Here is a 19,633-nt window from a genome sequence, read left to right on the forward strand (position 1 = left end):
TGATTGTTGTGACGGTCTGCCGTGAGAATTTTCTCCAGTTGTTTTGCGGACAGGTTCAACGAAATGAAGGACATCTTCGAGCAGAAAAAGGAGAATGGTAAGTGCTTGTCTTGCAGGCTAGCTTTTACTTGTATGTAACAAGTGAATACCGTTTCATATCAACTAAACTGTTTGGATTAAATGGTCAAAACCGGCTCTCGTAGCTGGGTCAATGTGATCGAAACCTTGACCTGCTGTTGTCAATCCACGAGCTTGCTAAATTCTACAAGGTTTGATTTGATTGATTTGCTTTATTTTACTTCGCTGTGCCACTTTTGGCTAATTCGCGAAGATGGGGATGAGTGATGATACTGATGAATGGACACTCACAAACATCCATGCCCAGGCCGAAATTCGAACCCTGGACCCCTTGCGTCGTAGCGCGATGTGCTAACCACTACGCAACGGGGACCGGCTCTACACGGGTGTGATCGCACACCTACAAAAACAGGCTTGGTTGATTGATTTGGTGTATTTTACTTATCATTTCTGCCACTCTTGGCTAATCGCGAAGATGAGGATGAATAATAATATGATGAAATTGATGAACGGATACTAACAAAGAACACCCATGTCCAGGCCGGGATTCGAACTCGGACTCCCGTCGTCGTAGCGCGTTGTGCCAACCACTGCGATACGGATGTTGGCATGAACACAAGTATCTTATGCACCTGCAGACTCATAAAGTGCAGAGAACTACTATACTCACAGCCATGAAAATAGCCGTCTGGGCACAATTGCGCTGGTGCCACATATGGGAAAAGCAAAGCGAGAGCGGGACAAAAGTCGCTGGTTCCCGCGCAATGTGCGGCAACGTCCAGTGTTGCCACATGAAGGGAAATTTCCCTTTTGCAGGGAAATTCGGACTGAAGTTTTAGCCAAAAGGGAAAAGGGAATTTCGATAAAAAATATCACAATTTGAGGGAAATTTTAGGACTTCTGACTCTATATTATTACAGTTTATGTCAAATTCCAGTTTCATATTCACATTTTTATTTTTTTCTGATCCTTCTTATTTCTGCTCCCTTGAATATAAGCCTGTATCTATTTATATTTCTCTTAAGTTTATTGTACGTTGCTTTTCTGTATCTTCGGATAATTGTAACGATTAGAATTAACGATTTAATGGATTCCTCACCATGATTTAAACCTGGGACATTTGACCAGAAAGCGATGAAGCTTACATGTATGTGTAAAATTTGTGTAACAAATTTTACTACTACCACTGCTAATAATAATAATAATTATTATTAAATTTGTTTAAGTGAAGGGAAAAATGGTCCAAAAAAGGGAAATTTTGCCCCTTGGAAAGGGAAATTGTGCCCTCAGATTGTGGCAACACTGGCAACGTCAACTGGGCTGAGTTGCCTAGTTCGAGCGTCAGACCGACCTCTCTCCGGGGCACTTTTGTGTCATCCCTGACCTTTCGAGCAAATACTCAGATTACAGAGACCAACTCTACAACGAGATATTTCTCTTCAACCTCCGAACTCACGGGGGTTGTGCTCTGATATAGCAACAGCGTGAATTTCTGCCACCCGCCTAATTTCATGGCCGTGCGTTTTGGCTAATGTGCATTTACGCATGTATTCTGAATCGGCGTAGTGGTAACGTCGTCGCTTTGTAATCAAGGGGTCCCGGGTTCAATACCCGGTGGAGGCACATGGCACAGTGGTTCGGATCCCACTTTAAACTGTAGGCCCAGTCCTGATTAGCCTTCCTGTGCATAAAGTGGACTTAAAACAACAAATCAATTAATCAATCGTATTCCGAATCGCTATGATTTTCGCCCTATGGGTCGTCAATTTTTCCAGTTGTCTTAAGTAACCTATTCGTAAATCAATCACATGCGTCATGGGAAAGTATAGACTATTATCGTTTCTAGAGATATTGCACCTAACCACATAACCTAGCACCATAATTATTCCCCACTGGACCTAACGACCTAATCTCAAAACTAGAACAAAATACAATGTACTTTTCTCACTAATAAATCTCTCCTACGAACTAATTCTGCAATAAAAAATCCACACACTTTGACAAATAGTGACTGGATCAAAAGTTTAAGTGACCAACAATAGCCATTATCAACAGCTATTAACACGGAGACGTAACATCTATACGTAGAACAACATAATCTGTGCATTTGTTTGATTATTGATATGAATATGATACCGGAATGACAAGAAGTAATGTAATAAAATATTACTTTTACGAGGAAAGCAATACATTGTACAAAAAGAATGATGTAGTGTTTAGATTCGATTAGTCAAGAAGAATCGTGCGTCTGAAAAATAAGAATACAAGGATTGCTTATACTCATGTACCGTAGGCAAAAACGGGATTTAATTTTTCCCAAACTTATTAATAATTTACACGTAATGTTGAAGGGGTGTAAAGGGTGACATTCCGAGAAGGCACCAAAATGTCAACCTCTATTCCATGTAGTACACCCTCGACTGCACTTTGCAGACTAACGAGGCTATGGCGTCTCAACTCACTCACCGCCAGTGTAATCCTCTGTGGGGTTTGTATACTGTGCATAATTGTTTGTGATCGTCCTTTCATCAAGTTCAGGAGCCACGGTGGCGGAGTGGTCAGCGCAGAGCGCTACGATACCAGGGGTTTCGGGTTCGAATCCCGGTTCAGACATGGATGTTTGTTCTTCTCCTGAATTACAAAAACCGATAAATTAGTAAAAAATTATATTTGAAAATTAAAGAAAGTGAATGACGAGGGAAACTACCGCTTACGGGCTTCCTTTAAAAAATTGTCGGTGGGGTGACTGACTGCCACATGGAAGACCCTGGTTCGATTCCAGAGGTGGGTGATCTAAGGTCGGATTTTTTCTCGGCCTTGTCCACTGATAAAGAGGTTGTGGGGCTCACCTAGCCTCAACTAAATGGTTACCTGGGGGTAAAGGCAGTCGGTGCGTGGTGCCGATCATATCACCTCCATCATACCCCTCGAGATCGATAGAATGTGTGGGGCCCTAACCTTACATCCTCCTATATATGCTTCATGGCATAGTGCAAAGTGCACGAGGAACTTTACTTTTTTTCCATCAAGTTCATCTCATCACCAGTCATCTCTCATCATTGCAATTAGCCAAAACTAGCAGGAAAGCGAAGTATAATCAATCAATCAATAAGCATGCTCGCCGGAACAGCCCTCTCCCACGGTATATTCCGCAATAGATATAAAATAATACGTGGTTTGTGTAGTATTTTTTGTAGTCTTTGAACAATTTTTGTAAAATGTTCAAGGTCTAAGAGTAATATGCCGAAATATTTACGACTCTCTCCGAAAAATTAACAAAGTTAAATTTTTAAAGTGGCGACGAACCATAATAAATTAACAAACGATATGAAAACCCGTTTCAAGAGGAGTAATTTAAAAGAAACCACATCATTCTAGGACAAAAAGTTTGCACCGAACAACCGTTTTTACGAATGAGTGCAGAAATCTAATTATTTTTCAAAACGGTGGTAAACTGGCGTAACGGGACTTTTTTGGTGATGAATAGGATACCTGTTTATATAAATCAACCGTTTATCCTTTGTTATCATGAGTTCCGATTTGAAATCATAATTGCACTGGATACCTTGTGTTTCTCCATTTTTATCTCTCTACCTCTCTCTCTCACTTTCTTCCACCGTCTTCTTATCTATCTCTTTCTCTGTTTTTCCTTTTCATTCTCAGATTAGTTTTATCACATTTCACTGTATTTCTGTTTCATTGTTTCTCTCTGTCCCTTCCGTTCCATCTCTCTCTCTGTGTGTGTGCGATATTCTTGCTATTATGGGTGGGGTGTGAGGGGTGACACTTCCGCGTAGTGCATCCTGGTCTGCATTTTGCAGACTAACGAGGCTCTGGCGTGTGGACCTATGGCCAGAATAATCTTCGTAGGACCGTGTGTGTTGTCCTTGTTTGTGCTGAGTGCCCCTTTACAGCCTCATCTTGTGTTATTTTAGATAAGGTAAGGGCTATTTGGTTGGGCGGCTAGCCCACCTTAGGCCTATCCCACACTGGAGATAAATCTACATCTGCTCAGAGTGTGGTGAAGTCGAAGGATTACATCGAAAAATTGATTGAATTTATTGATGGAATTATTGTTTTAAGTCCAATTTATGCACAGAAAGGCTAATCGGAACTGGACCTACAGCTTAAAGTGGGATCCGAGCCACTGTGCTATGTGACTCCACCGGGTATCGAACCCGGCACCCCTTGATTACAAGGCGACGACGTTATCACTACGTCATCGGGGAGTTCCTACATCGAAAAAGTCAACAACTCTAGACATAGAATGTAATAAAATCTTCACAACAATACGGTCTGAAAACATTTATTGAAACTACAAACGAAGAAGTGCTGCTGTAAACATTTTCTCTAGAAACCAATAATTTCAGTCCCAAATAGGTACAGAAGTTGATGGACTATATGGATTTTGACGCAAGTTAGTGCCAAACTTTCCCACTTTAGGAATTTCCTCGGACTGTCATGATACTCACTTTGGTTTGTTACCCTTCTTCGCCTTCTTGTTGGCTTGTTTGTCCTTACGAGCCTCGCGATACCGTTGCTGTGCCAAGAGAATCGCTTCAAGCCTCCGAACGTTCTCTTGAAGATCAGGGGGAGGTGGACGCTGGGGGGCATTACCCTCGAAGAGATTCTGTAGTTGAACCCCAAAAAGATTAGGACGCTCTGCTTCATCTTCATCTTCCTGAACATCTTCAACCGGAGGTCTTGCTTCAAGCTCCTTCTTCATGGTGGTCGCCAGATCTGGGAAGAGATCGCAGAAGGTCTGGTCCTTCAGATTGAACTTGAGGCTCGCTGCGGCCAAACGCTTCTTCATGTCCTCTGTCGTTATGACGCTCCCCAAGGTGGGAGTGTCCTCCATCATGAAACTCATCAACCCGGTGAGAATGGTAGACACGGACCATGCGGGATTCCATTCGTCAGGATGGAAGCTGCTGAGAGACAAACACAAGGGCGATCCGGGCTTGAACCTTCCGCTGGGTGTGATCATGTAGATGGTCGGCGGCTTGAAGGGGAACTGAGGGGGGAAGGTAAGCTTTCCGTGATAATACCCACCCTCGTATGGAGTTTCTGTTGGTCCGATGACGACGTACCGCCATTCCAGAAGGTTCGACGGGAGCGGCTCTGCCAATATATGCGGCAATGGTTCTTCTTTAAGTTTCTGGTAGTCGCGTTTCAAACGAGAACAGGCACTTACCCTCTTTGCCATGGCACTTAGTGTCAGGGACTTGATCAATTTAAAATTTGGTTTTGGTTTTGGATATTTCGACTAAAATCTCACTGCCTTCATGAGCGGCAAATTGTTGTGAGGCAACGTGTGGTAGCTTTTGAACAATGGATTCTATTGTTCCATTCTGGCGTAGCGCAAGTGTGAAGTTACCATCCATTTTTTGAATATAAATTATGCATTGTCATTGCATTTGTGGCAGTTACAGAACTCATAAGTCACAATCCTTTCATGTCTAGAAATAAAAGTAGAATTATTTTTGTCAATAATTTCCATTACAGAATAACGCACTTACTGGCAACATTGGAAAGTAAACTGCAAGTTATTTTAGAATATTCAACATGCTTCACAGAAGTAGTGCCATCTAGTAGCTGAAATTCAAAGTCGGCCCGTGTCCTGCTTAAGTCCGCTTCTGCTGGGTCCCCAGCAAGGTAAACGAAGCAGCCATGCTGCCGCTAAGCTTGCTGATACACACGGCGACGTTCTTTTGTACCTTCTGCCAGCCAGAGACCTGCGGAATATTTTTACCTGTTCTCTTCTTGATACCTGGCAGGAAGAGTGGGACGCGGTCATGGGAAACAAGCTTCACGCTATTAAGCCCACCATAGGTTCATGGCGTTCCTCGTCCCGTTCCTCCCGTCGGACTGCGTATTGGACACAGCCGTCTCACCCATAGCCACTTGATGCAAGGGCTGGACCCTCCAACGTGTCATGTCTGTGTTGTCGTTTTAAATGTTCGGCATATTCTTTTTGAATGTGCCGACATTGCTTTCCTCAGGCAGACTTTTCATCTTCCCAACTGTTTGACATCCCTGTTTGAAGATGTCAACAGTGTTTTAGCAAATGTTTTTAGCTTTTACGAAGAGCTGGTCTCTTCCGTTGTCTGTGAAGAAGTTTCTAGCTGATTCTTACTTTTCAATGTATCATGTTTGTCTTGAACAGGTTCCTATACATTGAAGGGTGCAAAATGGTCATACGTGCCAACGCAATCAAAAACTTTAAGTCTATAATCTATCAATCAATCAAAGCATCTCCAACTATACTGCGTTTGTTACAACCTGTTACGTTTCCCGCGCTAGCAATAGCTCGACATTCCCGGTGCCAATGAGAAGCGAGGGAAAAAATCGTCTGCTTGGCAGCGAAGAGCGAATGGAAGCCAGAAGAGAGGCGCTTACGCAATCCCTGTTGCCACGTTGTGGTCTAACTCCCATGTGTTTTGTTTCTGTCTGCGTGGTGCTGATTAGTGTGGTGTTGAATTTGTACATTCCCGCGTATCTTATGCGCAACCTGACCTCGGCTTCTGCCATCCCAATGAGAGGTCCAAACTGTCTACAGTGGCAACGCCGCGTGGTTTCTGCTAGAAATGTCAACGATCGGCAAGCGCGGGAAACTTGACAGGATCTACCAACCGCGGTATAGAGCATCTCGTTAACTCAAGTATTCAAAACTCAGAAAAACAAATCTGTTTGGAATTAGTCCTAAAACAAGCAATAGAAGCTTGGTTAAGATGCGTATGTGTATGTGTGGCACGAAAATCATTGTAAACATCTAGACAACAATAAGTGTATTTTACAATATCCGCGTGGTTCCTAGATAGTATTGCCCACGGGACGAGACGGGACAGGCTTTTAAAAATTCGAGACGAGAAGAGATTGACCATGTGTCATAAGACAAACGAATATTTTCGAGACGAGACATCATTTCCACGAGCCTCCACGAGACGAGACAGGCCAAAGTCTCGTCTCGTGGGCAACACTATTCCTAGAAACAGAGATATCTCTAAAATACATCACAGCGCAAACAAAACAGATCACAGAATCTCAGAAATCCGTACCAAGAGGAGAAAAAACGCATCACGTTCCAAAATATTGGTTAATTCCAGCAACACTTCACTATCCGTTGATCAAAGCAACAAAAAAGTAGGGAACAAAATTTTCAAGAGCAAGGGCGGGCCTCTTGAATCAAGGACATGGCTTTTACATGCTCGTATATCACTTATTTAATGAGTAGGAATGTGCAACATACACAAATTAAGGGGAAACCATGGGAGCAGCGGCCCCCGAGACCCATGGCACCTCCACAAATTTTCCGTGACTTAGAGGACATTTTACTTTAAAACTTTTACAAATCTTTAAATTATTTCCTTCGGAAACTTTTATGTACATCACAATCTGTCACCGTTTTAGTTATTGTACTTGTTGGGATATCGTTAATTATGGCCCACTTTCATCTATTTACGATGGCTGTTGTAACACGTGACATATCCTTTTCCGATCGAAGAAAGACTATTTTCACGGATTCTTCTTCCCCGCCGCGTTCAACTTCAACATGCACCTGTCACCCCTATTTTGCAACTGGACTCGTCAGGCAGAAGTGGTAGATCAAGAATAAGAAAAATACGGGGGAAAATGCATTGGATTCTAAGTGCCGACAATATTTTGTAATTCCGTTTCCATATAAAAACTGTATCTCCAACCGATATTAGTTTTGGCACGCAAATAAATTTTGCATAGATTTTCTAACGGACAATCCCCACGAAGAACGCTCAACTATTGTTTAATATCTTTCTTGTAAAAATTTAACGATGACACGCGAATTTAACTTCAACAAACATATGAAGACATAAACCAGATATTTCAACCATAATAAAATACCAATTCACTTCTCTATAAATATGCAAAAGTGCGTTTCACCGTCAAATTGATTCAGATAAAGTGTCCATATATCCTATTAACTGGTCAATTTATTAAGGCGAAAGTACACACAAAGTTGTCAAACGGGTTTACATGAAAATGACCAATCCTTGACTCTTAACCACAGCATTTGAGTCTTCACAAGAAACTAATTGGCCACTCGACACTTGCTTCTACAAGCAAAGAATTTATGGGGGCAAAAAATTGCTATTTGACGAGCGCACTCTTTCCCCAAGCTAGATATGGATTACTGGGAGCGGATTACGTAGGCAGTATGCACTTCTTATGTAGACCGTAAGCAGGAGCAAATAGAAAGTTTTTAATTAGCTAGAACAATAGAGATAGGAAATTGAAAGTCCCGTCCACACTAGGACCCGAACCTGTAACCATCGGTTGGGAGATTTTGAGTCCAGCAATCAACGAGTACGGCCATCCGGTATCTTTCTGGGAATATTTTTTTTCAGTACTTAAATGATCTTGTTATAGCCAGCTGCATATCTCTATTCAGGCTACTTTAGGCGAAGAGTGACAATTTCGCACCAGCTATGCATTTACTTCTAAAGCGTCGCAACACAAACAAAATCTTCAAACTGTCCTCTTCCCGTTCATGTATTTTCCTACACTATCGGAAGTTTGATATTCCAAAAGAAACAAGTAAAATAATACACTCGTAAGCATAATGCTAAGTTTTGTCCCATTCCTACAACCATCTAGAGAACAGGTCTCTCTTTCTTCGGCTTGAGGTCTTTGCGTGAGGAGCAGTTTCGGGTTCTCGCGACTGGCTGGACGTGGAAACTGTTCCTCGTGCCCTTAAGGGATGTAACAAATATAACAAGAACAATAATAATAATAATAATAATTTCTTCCGCTAAGGGGCAATGGTTAGCTCTCTCACTTTGGTACAAGTTGTCTCCAGTTCGAACCTGATGGCAGCACCAAATATTCTGTATCGATTTAGCATAGTGAAAACAATCGGCGAATTACTGGACAGAAATAGTAACAAGTATATAAGAGTATGGATCCACGCTTCAACCAATGAAAAGTCGCTCTGCAAGCCTTGGCTCTCAATGAACTGTTGGCCCTCAAATCTAATTTAGGGACGTGGATTCGATTCCCGTGGTGGGGAAGTCAAGTGAGAATTTTTTCGACATGCTCCTTCATTAAAGCAGCTCTGGAGCTAGCACAGCCTGTAAAAAAGTAGGACTCTGAGAGGTTAAAGCTGTCGGATCGGGACCCTGATCACATAACCTACACACTCCCTTTCCCTACACACTCCCTTTCCCTACACACTCCCTTTCCTATCGAGGAGGCGTCATGGGTATTCCTTTATATTTGTTCTCTCGCATATTTCTTCAAAACATTATTCATATTTATAGTCGCAATTAACCTTAAACATAGAAAATCGACATAAAATAAGGACAATAAGACAATAATAAAATATTATTTTGTAAATTTAATAGACAAAAGATTGGTTTGATTGGTTGATTTAGTTTATTTTACTTCGCGTTTTGTGCCTCTTGGCTAATTTGCGAAGATGGGGATGAGTGATGAAATGATGAAATTGATGAGTGGACATTCACAAACAACCAATACCCGAGCGGGATTCGAACCCTTGGCTTATTGACTTACACCATTTCAAAACAGAAAAACAAATGGTGGCCATATTAACTTATTATGCTTTTAATATGACCCAAAGTCAGACTTAGTTCACGTGCTTAATTTTTATATTCATAATCACGAACGAAACTTGTTTTTTTGGTATGTTATAAACAAAAGACCAACAAATTGCCTCGCACAACTTTTGTTTGCAAATTGCATGCGACGATGTCAGGATAATTAATTAAAGCTTAATGTGGCCATATTTGAATCAGAGACCTTATATCGAAAAAAGAGAGAATAGTTTCATCAAAGATGTGTTACATTTACGTTTTTTTTTTCTATTTCGGCTAATCGCGATGTTTCATCAAAGAGTAAGGCTAGGATAGTTTCATGTATTTAAGAAAACGGAGCAATGGAAACATGATAATGATGATGATACAAACTAAAGTATTCTGCAAATTATTAAGTTGGAATTTTTAATATGCCTGTTCGAAAACACAGGAATTTTCGTGTTACATTAAATCAGAAAAGACAGAGTTGCTCTGGCAGTTCAACAAGTAGAATTAATGGACACCATACTACACTTTGCAAGTTTCCTTAAGGCACTATCTGTTAACTATTAATAGAATCGGAGAAACTACCCCTTTTCCTGTTTGAGGTTGCTTCTTAAAACCGGCGCGATTCGAACTTTCGGACTTTGGATATTTGAAGAAGTATCCAATCACGCTCTCAAATGTATGTACGTACGTACACAGTAGTTGAGATTCAGGATGACATTTTTCGGGTAAATAAAAACGCGTTTCCTCTCTCCTGAACAGATGAAGATATCGTCTTAGAGTGAAATCGATATGTGTATATGCTGTTTAATGCCGTTCTTCTCATTTGACCATAAGTATTTTGCATCATGGCCACTATAACACAAAAACTCTAGCGCTTGAATGTTTTGTTCGATGTGTTGGTATATAGGCCAATCAATAAGGGAGTCCAATAAGGAAAAAAATAGGGAAAGCAGGAACAAATTTTATTATTTTTCTAAAAGGGTCCTTAACAACATATTAATTTTGCACCCCTGTACCACCTCGGATTTGGCCGCCATCTTTGAAAAATGGGGCCCAAAATCAGTTTTTTGCAAATATCTCGCTTGAAAAGCACCTTACAGCAAAAGAGGTTATGATGAAAAATAATCTACATAAAATTCTCTACAAAACATGTTCTGTGCATTTTTCTTCTAGGATGCTTCGTTTGGGTGCTAGATGAGCAAGAAAGTTTAGGTTATTTTCCTGCCCCGTTTTGCAAGCGCGGAACTCAAGAAGCACCTGTTATATGATGTTTTGCAGTATATCTCTTCTATAACACTGGACTTATTACATTTGTTCTTTCTTTAAGAATGTCATTTATTGTTCAATTCCAACTTCAACACCATTCCCTGGTTTTGATGGTATAAAGTCAATAATCACAGGATTAACAGGAAACAAGAAAACCAATCCTTCGGCTGCTCATGATATTAGAATGTCTTCAATGTTGAGTATTTGGTAAATGTCAAGTTTGAATGAAATAAGAGAGATAATCACTGGATCAGTCACTTCTGAAGTGAAAGTCAGAGATGCATTGTATCCAGTTGATCCAGAGTTTTTATTTAAAATAATATTTTACTAAAAAAATCACAAGACCTATTCAGAGTACAAACTGTCCCATACCCGTTGTGATGTGATCAGCACCATGCCGCCTTTACCCCCAGTTTCCTCCAGGTGCCCACTTTATACGACGCTGTGTGGATGCTGGAGCCGCTTGTACAGGTGGAAAAAATCTCCGTTCTCCCCCGCTGGGGATCGAACACAGGTCTCTCACGTGGTGGTCAGATGCCCTAACGACTATTCTTTTCTCAAGGAATACTCCTATGCGGTAGTATTCCCCGTCATTCACCATTTTCTCAACTTTCACACATATCGATTTTTACTAATATTCTAGGTTTTTCTCATTACGGACATACACAAGTATCCATGTCCTAGCCGGGATTCGAACCCGGGATCCTTTGCATTACAGCCTGTTGTGAAAACCACTCCGCCACGGAGGTCGACAGGACTGAGCTACCGCGGCTCATACATTTAGAATAGGTAATTTAATAAGAAATAAGCCCTCAAGTTACCTTGGATGAAAGTTTCCTTGTCTTTCGCTCTTGCAAAATAGAGTGGAGAAAAATAAGTGAAATTACTCGCTCCTCTAGCACCCTAACTGTGCTTCTTACAAAAACCTATTTTGTAGAGAATTTTATGTAGATTATTTTTCATCATAACCTCTTTTGCTGTAAAGTGCTTTCCAAGCGAGATATTTGCAAAAAACTGATTTTGGGCGCCATTTTTCAAAGATGGCGGCCAAATCCGAGGTGGTACAGGGGTGAAAAATTAATATGTTGTTAAGAATTCTTTTAGGAAGATAATAAAATTTGTTCCAGCTTTCCCTATTATTCTTCCTTATTGGACCCCAAAATCATCCCTTGTTGACTGGCCTAATATGTAGCATGAGAAGGGAATTGATGACTCTCCAATGGCGGAGAATGATACCCCCACAGCAAGAATGTATTTAGGGGGGTCCAGGGGTTCCGGACCCCCCTTCCCCCGAAAGACTTATCAAGAACTAAAATTAAATAATGAAAAAATATATTCGTCTAGCCTTTGTTGTATAATTTCCTCTGAACTTATTGGAAGACAAGGATTATGTTGGGATGATACGGCTTTGAATGACATTACAAAGAAGATTTATGTACACTACTACTCAAAATAACATGCAAAAGGTAAAGTGTTCCCCTGTGCTTAGCACCACGCCATGAAGGCGTATAGGGGGTATGGGGGTAATGCCCCACACTTTCTTGATCCGGTCGTGAGTGGGGGTGATGTGATCAGCATCACGCCCCTGACCGCCTTTACCCCCCAGGGTTTCCCCCCAGGTACCCATGTTATTCGACAAATAACATTCATAAAATATTAATCAGAAACTTACTTTTCACCAACTACATGTAACATCATTTTTGTTATTTGATAAATATTCAATTATTCATCTATTTGACATTAATTTCGTTGCCAGGGCACTTGTTTTTATGTACATTATTCCTATCTTAACTACAGGTAAGCTACGTAATGAATATGCGCTGTTATATCTCTATTCTTATACAATCTGTTTACCTATTTGTGTAATAATAATATAATATTAATTTTTGTTTTGTAATTAGTATTAATTTGATGTAATATAATTATTGTAATTTAAACATTATTATTATTATTATTATTATTCCTGAGACACTTGGTTCGGTCCCCCGAAACATATTTCTAGGTACATGCCTGCCCTACAGGGGAAACGGTAATTGTATTGAACCTGGGACCCTATGATTAATCGCAAGGCAACATCACAAGGACTAATACAGGGTGATGCAGAAAAAATTGTTGATTTTTAAAATGATAAAACACAGTAAATAAAAAAAGAGTTCGTCTATATTCATGCGCTTGCCTTACAACCATATATACGCCATTATTATTATTAATATTATTGAAAAATGTATGATTTATCCTAACATTAAGTACGGAAAATAATATCTTACAAATAGCGTCCATTTGGTCCATTGAGTGAACGACTCACGATCTCTCCTTCAAAGGTTCCAAGTTCATCTCCTGCCATGGGTACGGGTGTTCAATTGCGATTATCTCTTCATCAACTCCATGTTGTCATCACTCATCCTCACGATTCCCGTGAAAGTGGCAAAAAGCGACGTAAACAAGGAAGTTCAAACTTTCAGTTTTCCGTTATTATCTCCTTCATGCGAAATTGCTTTGTAACCCAGGCGAAATGTTGCTCGGTTAAGGTTGCTTGATAACTCTGAGCATAATGGCATATAGCACCAGCGTAGTCACTAGAAAATTTCCTTTGGGTGCTCTCAGGAGGTGGAAAAATAGTAATCTGTAGGACTCTTGATTCGGTGATATTCTCTATTGTTTTCTATATTTCTCGTTCTTTCACTTTCATTTCTTCTGTGGCGAAGTGGTTAGCACAGCTGCACAGCGGAGCCAGGGGTCCCGGCTTCTAATCCCGGCCTAGGCATGGCTGCTCTCCACGAATGAATGTCCCTTCATTCATTTTATCATATCATCACACATCGTCATCGCCGCGATTAACCAAAATTGATAGTGACAGAAAAGCGACGTCAAATAACCTATTTTAATTCAATGAATCGTTCATATCTTTCTATTCTCTGCTCTGTTTCCTTCCTTCCTTCCATCTTTGGTCCTTCCTTTCTCTGTCTATATTTTCTTTTCTTTCTCTCAATCTTCTTTTGTTCCTTCTTTCTCTGTTTCTTTCCATCTTTGTTCCTTTCTTTTTTCCACCATTCTTCCTTCCTTTCTCTGTTTTCCCCTTTTTTCTCTATCCTTTTGTTCCTCCTTTCTCTGTTTCTTTCTTTCCATCTTTGTTCCTTCCTTTCTCTGTTTTTCTGTTTATCTCCTTTTTTCTCTATCCTTTTGTTCCTTCTTTCTCTGTTTCTTTCGTTCTTTCCATTTTGTTCCTTGCCTTCTTTCCACTAATTTTCCTTCCTTTCTCTGTTTTTGTTTATCTCTTTTTCTCTATATCTACTTTTTTGTTTCTCCTCTATCTCGATCTTCCTTCTTCTGTTCTCTCTCTTTTTATCATTTCATCTCCGTCTCCTTTCTCTCTCTCTCTCCCTTACACCTCTTGCTCTACGAACAATTTTGGAGGGGCCGGTTGAACGTCTGGGGGGTGGAGGGGCATGAAGCTTTAGCACCTCCTAACAACAGCCTGCACATGGTCTTTAAAATCTGAAAACCCCGATGATTCCCTTCACCAATTTAGATAACTAATAAACATAAATGATTCGATTGATTTCGTTTATTTTACTTTGCTCTCTAATCGTGAAGACAAAACATTTTGAACCTCACAATAAGAACACTCCACGGTGAGCTAGAGCCTCCGCTCACCCACCTGGCGTACGCCCTGTGTAGTACGTCAATGAACATTATCTGCAGTGGAACTTACGACATGAGTAAACCGGAAGGGGTTTTCGGAAACATATGTCAAATTCGCGTAAGCTGCCTTGAGCACGTCATTCTAACTGGGAAGGAAACATTTTCTAAATTTCCTTTAAAGCTATTAGTCACTCTGAGGTCAAATCGTACCTTTGCCGGCACAAAGCGCGTTAGGCACACTCCCTCAAGGCTGTTTATGCCTTAAAAGCGTTACGGATACAATTTTTTCCAAGTCTCAGCAGACCACAAAACAAGGATTTCCCTCCGCAAAAACCTCCCCGAATGACGTCACGCTAAATTTTCTTCTCTCTGGGAAGTTTAGGCGAGAAGTGCAAGGTTTCGCCGCCGCGTGGCGCTGGAGTCGCGTGAAGTTAAAGAAGGGAGGGAAGCGAGAAGGCTCGTGCGCCAGTTGCATTGTGATCGAAGCGGGCCAGCGAGCGGGTGATAAAAAAAGGAACCAAGATGAACAACGGAATAATTAACAGCTCTCCTGAAACGAACAACCACCACGGGGTGCTGGTGAAGAGGCGGTGCGAGGTTCCAGCAAGATTGAGGAAGGTGTCGTGGTCCGACAGTGTGGACGAGAGCGAATTGGACGTCCCAGGAACACCCCGTACTCCGCGAACCAGTACGACACCAGGTGAGCATGGTTTTCACTTTCTTCCGAAACTTGATCCGCAGGCGGCTTTTTGACGCGAAAAAAAAACATGCTTGGCGGAACACCTGTTGGATCTTCTTCGCAAGAAATTAACTTTCGCGCGACTTCTCCTAAGTTTACTTCCGGAAAGCGGTGGTGGTGAAATTATATTAAGGGGATATTTTAATGGTTGAACTGGGTCTACTGCCCTGAGGCACTACTGAAGCTAGTATTGCTATCTTAGGCCAATAAATACAATGCTGTACATGAAATAATGATTTTCTCATAGGAAGTGTGACAAACTTACAAGAGTAGTTTGGTAGGCGAAATGGTTAATTTTCAACGTCAAACAGAGAAACTTCATTTCAAAATCACCTTATCAGGTTATCCAATCAGGATCTTTGTCAAAACGTACTACATAACCTTCCAATCAGCAGTCTTACTAAACTCTGACCAACAAAGAACGTAAGATATAATTAAATTAATAATTGTTATACATTAAAACTAAATGCAACGAATTTTACTAAATTTTAAAAATTCACAATACTTAACAGGGTAACTCAGATTGTTTTGACTTTTTCAAATTATCCTAGCAGAAAGACTAATTATCGTAGAATTTTGGAAATCATTGTCACACGAAATTTGAACCTTCCTTAGTGTAATGAGCACTGTTTGGATTCGAAAAAGTTATTTATGTTGAAAAACGTAACTTAAAAATTACCTTACGCAAGAACGCGTGCTTCTCATGGACAAGATATTCTCCGTTGACAAGTGACAGCAACTATCGTAGACTAGTGGGAATGAATGTAGATTCAAATCGGAACCTGCGTGGAATGGATATAGGTACTTTATTTTAATGTTAAGAGAACCAAACCCAACCTGCCTAATCTAACGACGAAAGCATATATTAAGCAAAATCTTAACTCCGCAGTATGTGTAACAGACTTAATTCGAACCATATAAAAAATTCATTCGTAGCATGATGAAATCGAAATAAAACAAAAGGAACTTGGGGCCCTTAACAGCGCACACAAGTGATTCAGTGTGATATAAATTATGCACGAAACTATTAATAACATTAGCCAGTATGGTGTATCAATATTGAAAAGTGTTCGTAAATTAGTTTTAACAGCCAATGGCGGCGATTAGGGGGCAGTAGCCCCCACGTTTTGCCACTTTTGCCCTTGCACTATGATAAACCTTAAGTACCAAGGGAAAGTAAACTGGCCTTGCACCCTAGTTTTCGAACCCAATCGCCGCCACTGTTCACAGCTGTAACTACTCGAATACGTAGTGCTTAGCAAGCAATAGGACTGTTCCTGTACAACTACAATTTACAGTGCGGTGCTGTTATGTTGATACATACACTGTAATTTTCTAATGTACAGTTAAATCTGCTTATTAACAATTATATTCCAGATTATTAGAAATTGTTTATCCGAATCCAATCGAAACCGGGCAAAGGCAGATTTTGACTTACTTGGAAAACTATCTTTGGGGAAGAGAGCGAGAGTACCATGTAAGGAAAGTTTTCCCAGTGCCTCCTTTCTGAAGGCACTCATGCAGGCTCTGGCGCCTCCTGTCCTTGCGTACTGACTCCTTCAGCTTCTATTATAGGCTTGGGAATATTAGTTCTTGAGTTCTTTGTACTAGTTTTGAATTAATATTATTGAAATAAACTTGTCCCAATATTTTATTTCTATTGTGACGAGTGCAAATAACCAATATGCTGAAGTACCCCATTTTAGGATTAAATTTTCCTATCTCTTTAATTTCCCACCTTACTGAAGTTCCAGGAATTTTATAATTTCTGCAACTTTATTTCGGTTACGTCGCTTTTTGATGAATGAATGAACTGGAAATAATATCTTTGTGTAAATACAAATAGGAAGTGAGGCGTTGTTCTGACCCCCCCCCCCCAACCGCTCTTGGGTGCGTCAATGTCCATGCCTTACCCAGGGTTCGAACCAGAGACCTTTGCCAACGTAGCACAATACGCTGACCACCCCACCTAGCAGGGATAGCCTATACCTAGTCTGTTAAGTTTAGCGGGGCCAATACATATATTAGATATGTTCTACATATCAATATTATTTACATGTTAACCACACACCATAGGCGGAGTCTCGCCCGTCCATTTGTGGAGGAGGGGGATAACGATATCGGTTATTATCCATTACAAAAATTACTGACATTCTCCTTTGAAAAGAGGTAACCCACATATCCACATTGTGTTGCCATCGCAGGAATGAATACACTATGACAGATGAAAAGAACACATATCTTCTTTAGAATAAAGGTATTTTAATATGTGATTAATGGCATGGACTTCCGCAGGATTTTTCCAGCCTTTTCCTCAAAACTGTTGCTCATGCATCAGCAACTGTCTTGAGGAAAAGGCTGGAAAAAATCCTGTTTGGAGGGTCAGAACAACCCTCTGTGCCTCACTTCCGAACTGTTTAGCAGCAACAGTCTGAAGTACATAGTTGGTCGTAATTCTATCTGATAATTTACAATGCATTACAGAAAAGAATCCTGTTGTGAGGGAAGTAAGAAAGAAAATATTTAGATCAATTTTTTTGTAAACTGAAAACAATATTGAATTAATAGGGCGCAAATAATTCATCGTTAGCTAGGGAGCGGCTGGAGAAGACCCTGGGAAGCGAACGATCTAAAGTGTAAAAGAGAATGCCATGGCGCCCCGTGGAATTATTTGCGCCCTATTAAATCAATATTGTTTTCAGTTTACAAAAAAAAAATCTAAATATTTTCTTGCCCACTTCCCTCGCAACAGGATTCTTTTCTGTAATGCATTGTAAATTATCAGAGAATTAGGACCAACTATGTACTTCAGACTGTTGCTGCTAAACAGTTTGGAAGTGAGGCACCAAGGGTTGTTCTGACCCTCCAAAAAGGAATTTTTCCAACCTTTTCTCAAAACAGTTGCTCATACATGAACGAATGTAATTAATAGCTGCTGTTCATGCTCCCTGAATTTATCCTTCACCAAAGTTGTGAGCAAAATAATATCTGCTGTCTAAATTTTCACTCTTCACTGCAAACGAATTACACAAAATAGTTTTACCTAATGTCAAAGGGGCTGACCTCAGTGCCAGGGGGGCTCAGCCCCCCCCCCCCCCGGCCCCTGCCTGGCTACGGGACTGCCTCTCTCGACCTTATCCGAAATATTTTCATATTTGCTATTCTGAAACAATACTGTAGAGAAAAATGTGCAACAAGTTATTTGGGTGAGATTAACCCCCCGTTGAGCACATCATCAATGAATGGTTTTCCGATAATTTCCAATCCCCAAAAGATGTGATTAAGATTTCTTGTTCTACCTACAACCAGCAAGTGGCCCACAAGGTTCACCCGTCACAAGGAGAGTTGAACACAACTTTCAAACGCACCTGCTTCGTACAATGGAAAATCCAAATAAATCTCGCGCGTCTACATACATAGACGTCGTGACGCGATGCAACGTGCACAAAAAGCTTGGAAAATAGTGATTTCACTAATGAACTGTAGTGATCATTTAATAAATCGATTTCACGCGATTGGATCCCTTCTACATGATCTCTTCACGCACGTAATACATTCACAGGAACTAACTTCACTTCTTTGAGCTGACGCCTTTTCCCTATCAAAACTGCTATTCTATTCAAGTATCTATCCAATGACGGCTTCTCTTTTTCATGTTCAGAAAAACACAATTGTAGTATGAACTTATTGTTGAAAAGCTGCTTTTATGTAAACACTGGATGCAACGCCGCTATGGTTACAATGCAACAATGTTTACCATGTGGTCCAAGGTGGAAGATCAAAAGAAATACCGGTGCTAGCTATATTTTCTTTGAAAAATTGTCCGGAACATATGGTCCCGTAAAATGTGCGTGCACTTTTACTTTTATTGTATTCTATCAAAACATAATTTGAAATTCCTTCCTTGTATGACTGCCACACCACAAGAGTAAAACTTAAAAGTTTCATGAGAATTTTTATATTTTTTGTAGTTTCTCTTTACTTAATTTTGTGTACATGTCGCATGCGTCTGTGGGAAGGGGGCCTGCTTGGTTCTGGCGGGGCTTAGCCCCCTAGCCCCTACCTAACTACGCCCATGCCACACATGCAATTTCTGTGCCATATTCATTAATACATAGTAGTAGTTTTAATATTTATATATTACATTTACATTATTCTATATCCCAACAAATTCAATAACTGAAAACTTGAAACTGATAGTAATGAACATAAATAATTTGGAGTTTTTAAATATTGAAAAGCATTTCCTCTAAACCACGAAAAATTGGGGGGCAGGATGAAATTTCTGGGGGTAGTGCCATCCGCCCCTTAACGAAGTACCTGCCGCCACGGA

General features: G+C 40.5%; 1 protein-coding gene and 1 pseudogene across 2 annotated transcripts in view; one reads left to right on the plus strand and one right to left on the minus strand.

Moving 5' to 3' along the window:
• Positions 1-23: 23 nt before the first annotated feature.
• Pu (GTP cyclohydrolase punch) overlaps positions 24-19,633 on the plus strand; it is an 83,741-nt gene continuing 64,131 nt past the window's right edge. The window contains exon 1 of one of the 2 annotated variants that reach the window (XM_083112035.1): positions 24-97. In XM_083112035.1, coding sequence (XP_082968161.1) covers positions 64-97 — 34 coding nt within the window. In that variant the 5' untranslated portion in view covers positions 24-63. Of the gene's footprint in view, positions 98-15,004; positions 15,262-19,633 lie in introns of those variants that run through there. The other variant, XM_083112034.1, reaches the window with a different exon arrangement.
• On the minus strand, positions 4,369-5,375 carry LOC145978966 (ubiquitin-conjugating enzyme E2 J2-like pseudogene; annotated as a pseudogene).

The sequence above is a fragment of the Lepisma saccharinum genome, chromosome 25 (genome assembly GCF_977018435.1).
Source record: "Lepisma saccharinum chromosome 25, izLepSacc3.1, whole genome shotgun sequence".
NCBI lineage: Eukaryota > Metazoa > Arthropoda > Insecta > Zygentoma > Lepismatidae > Lepisma > Lepisma saccharinum.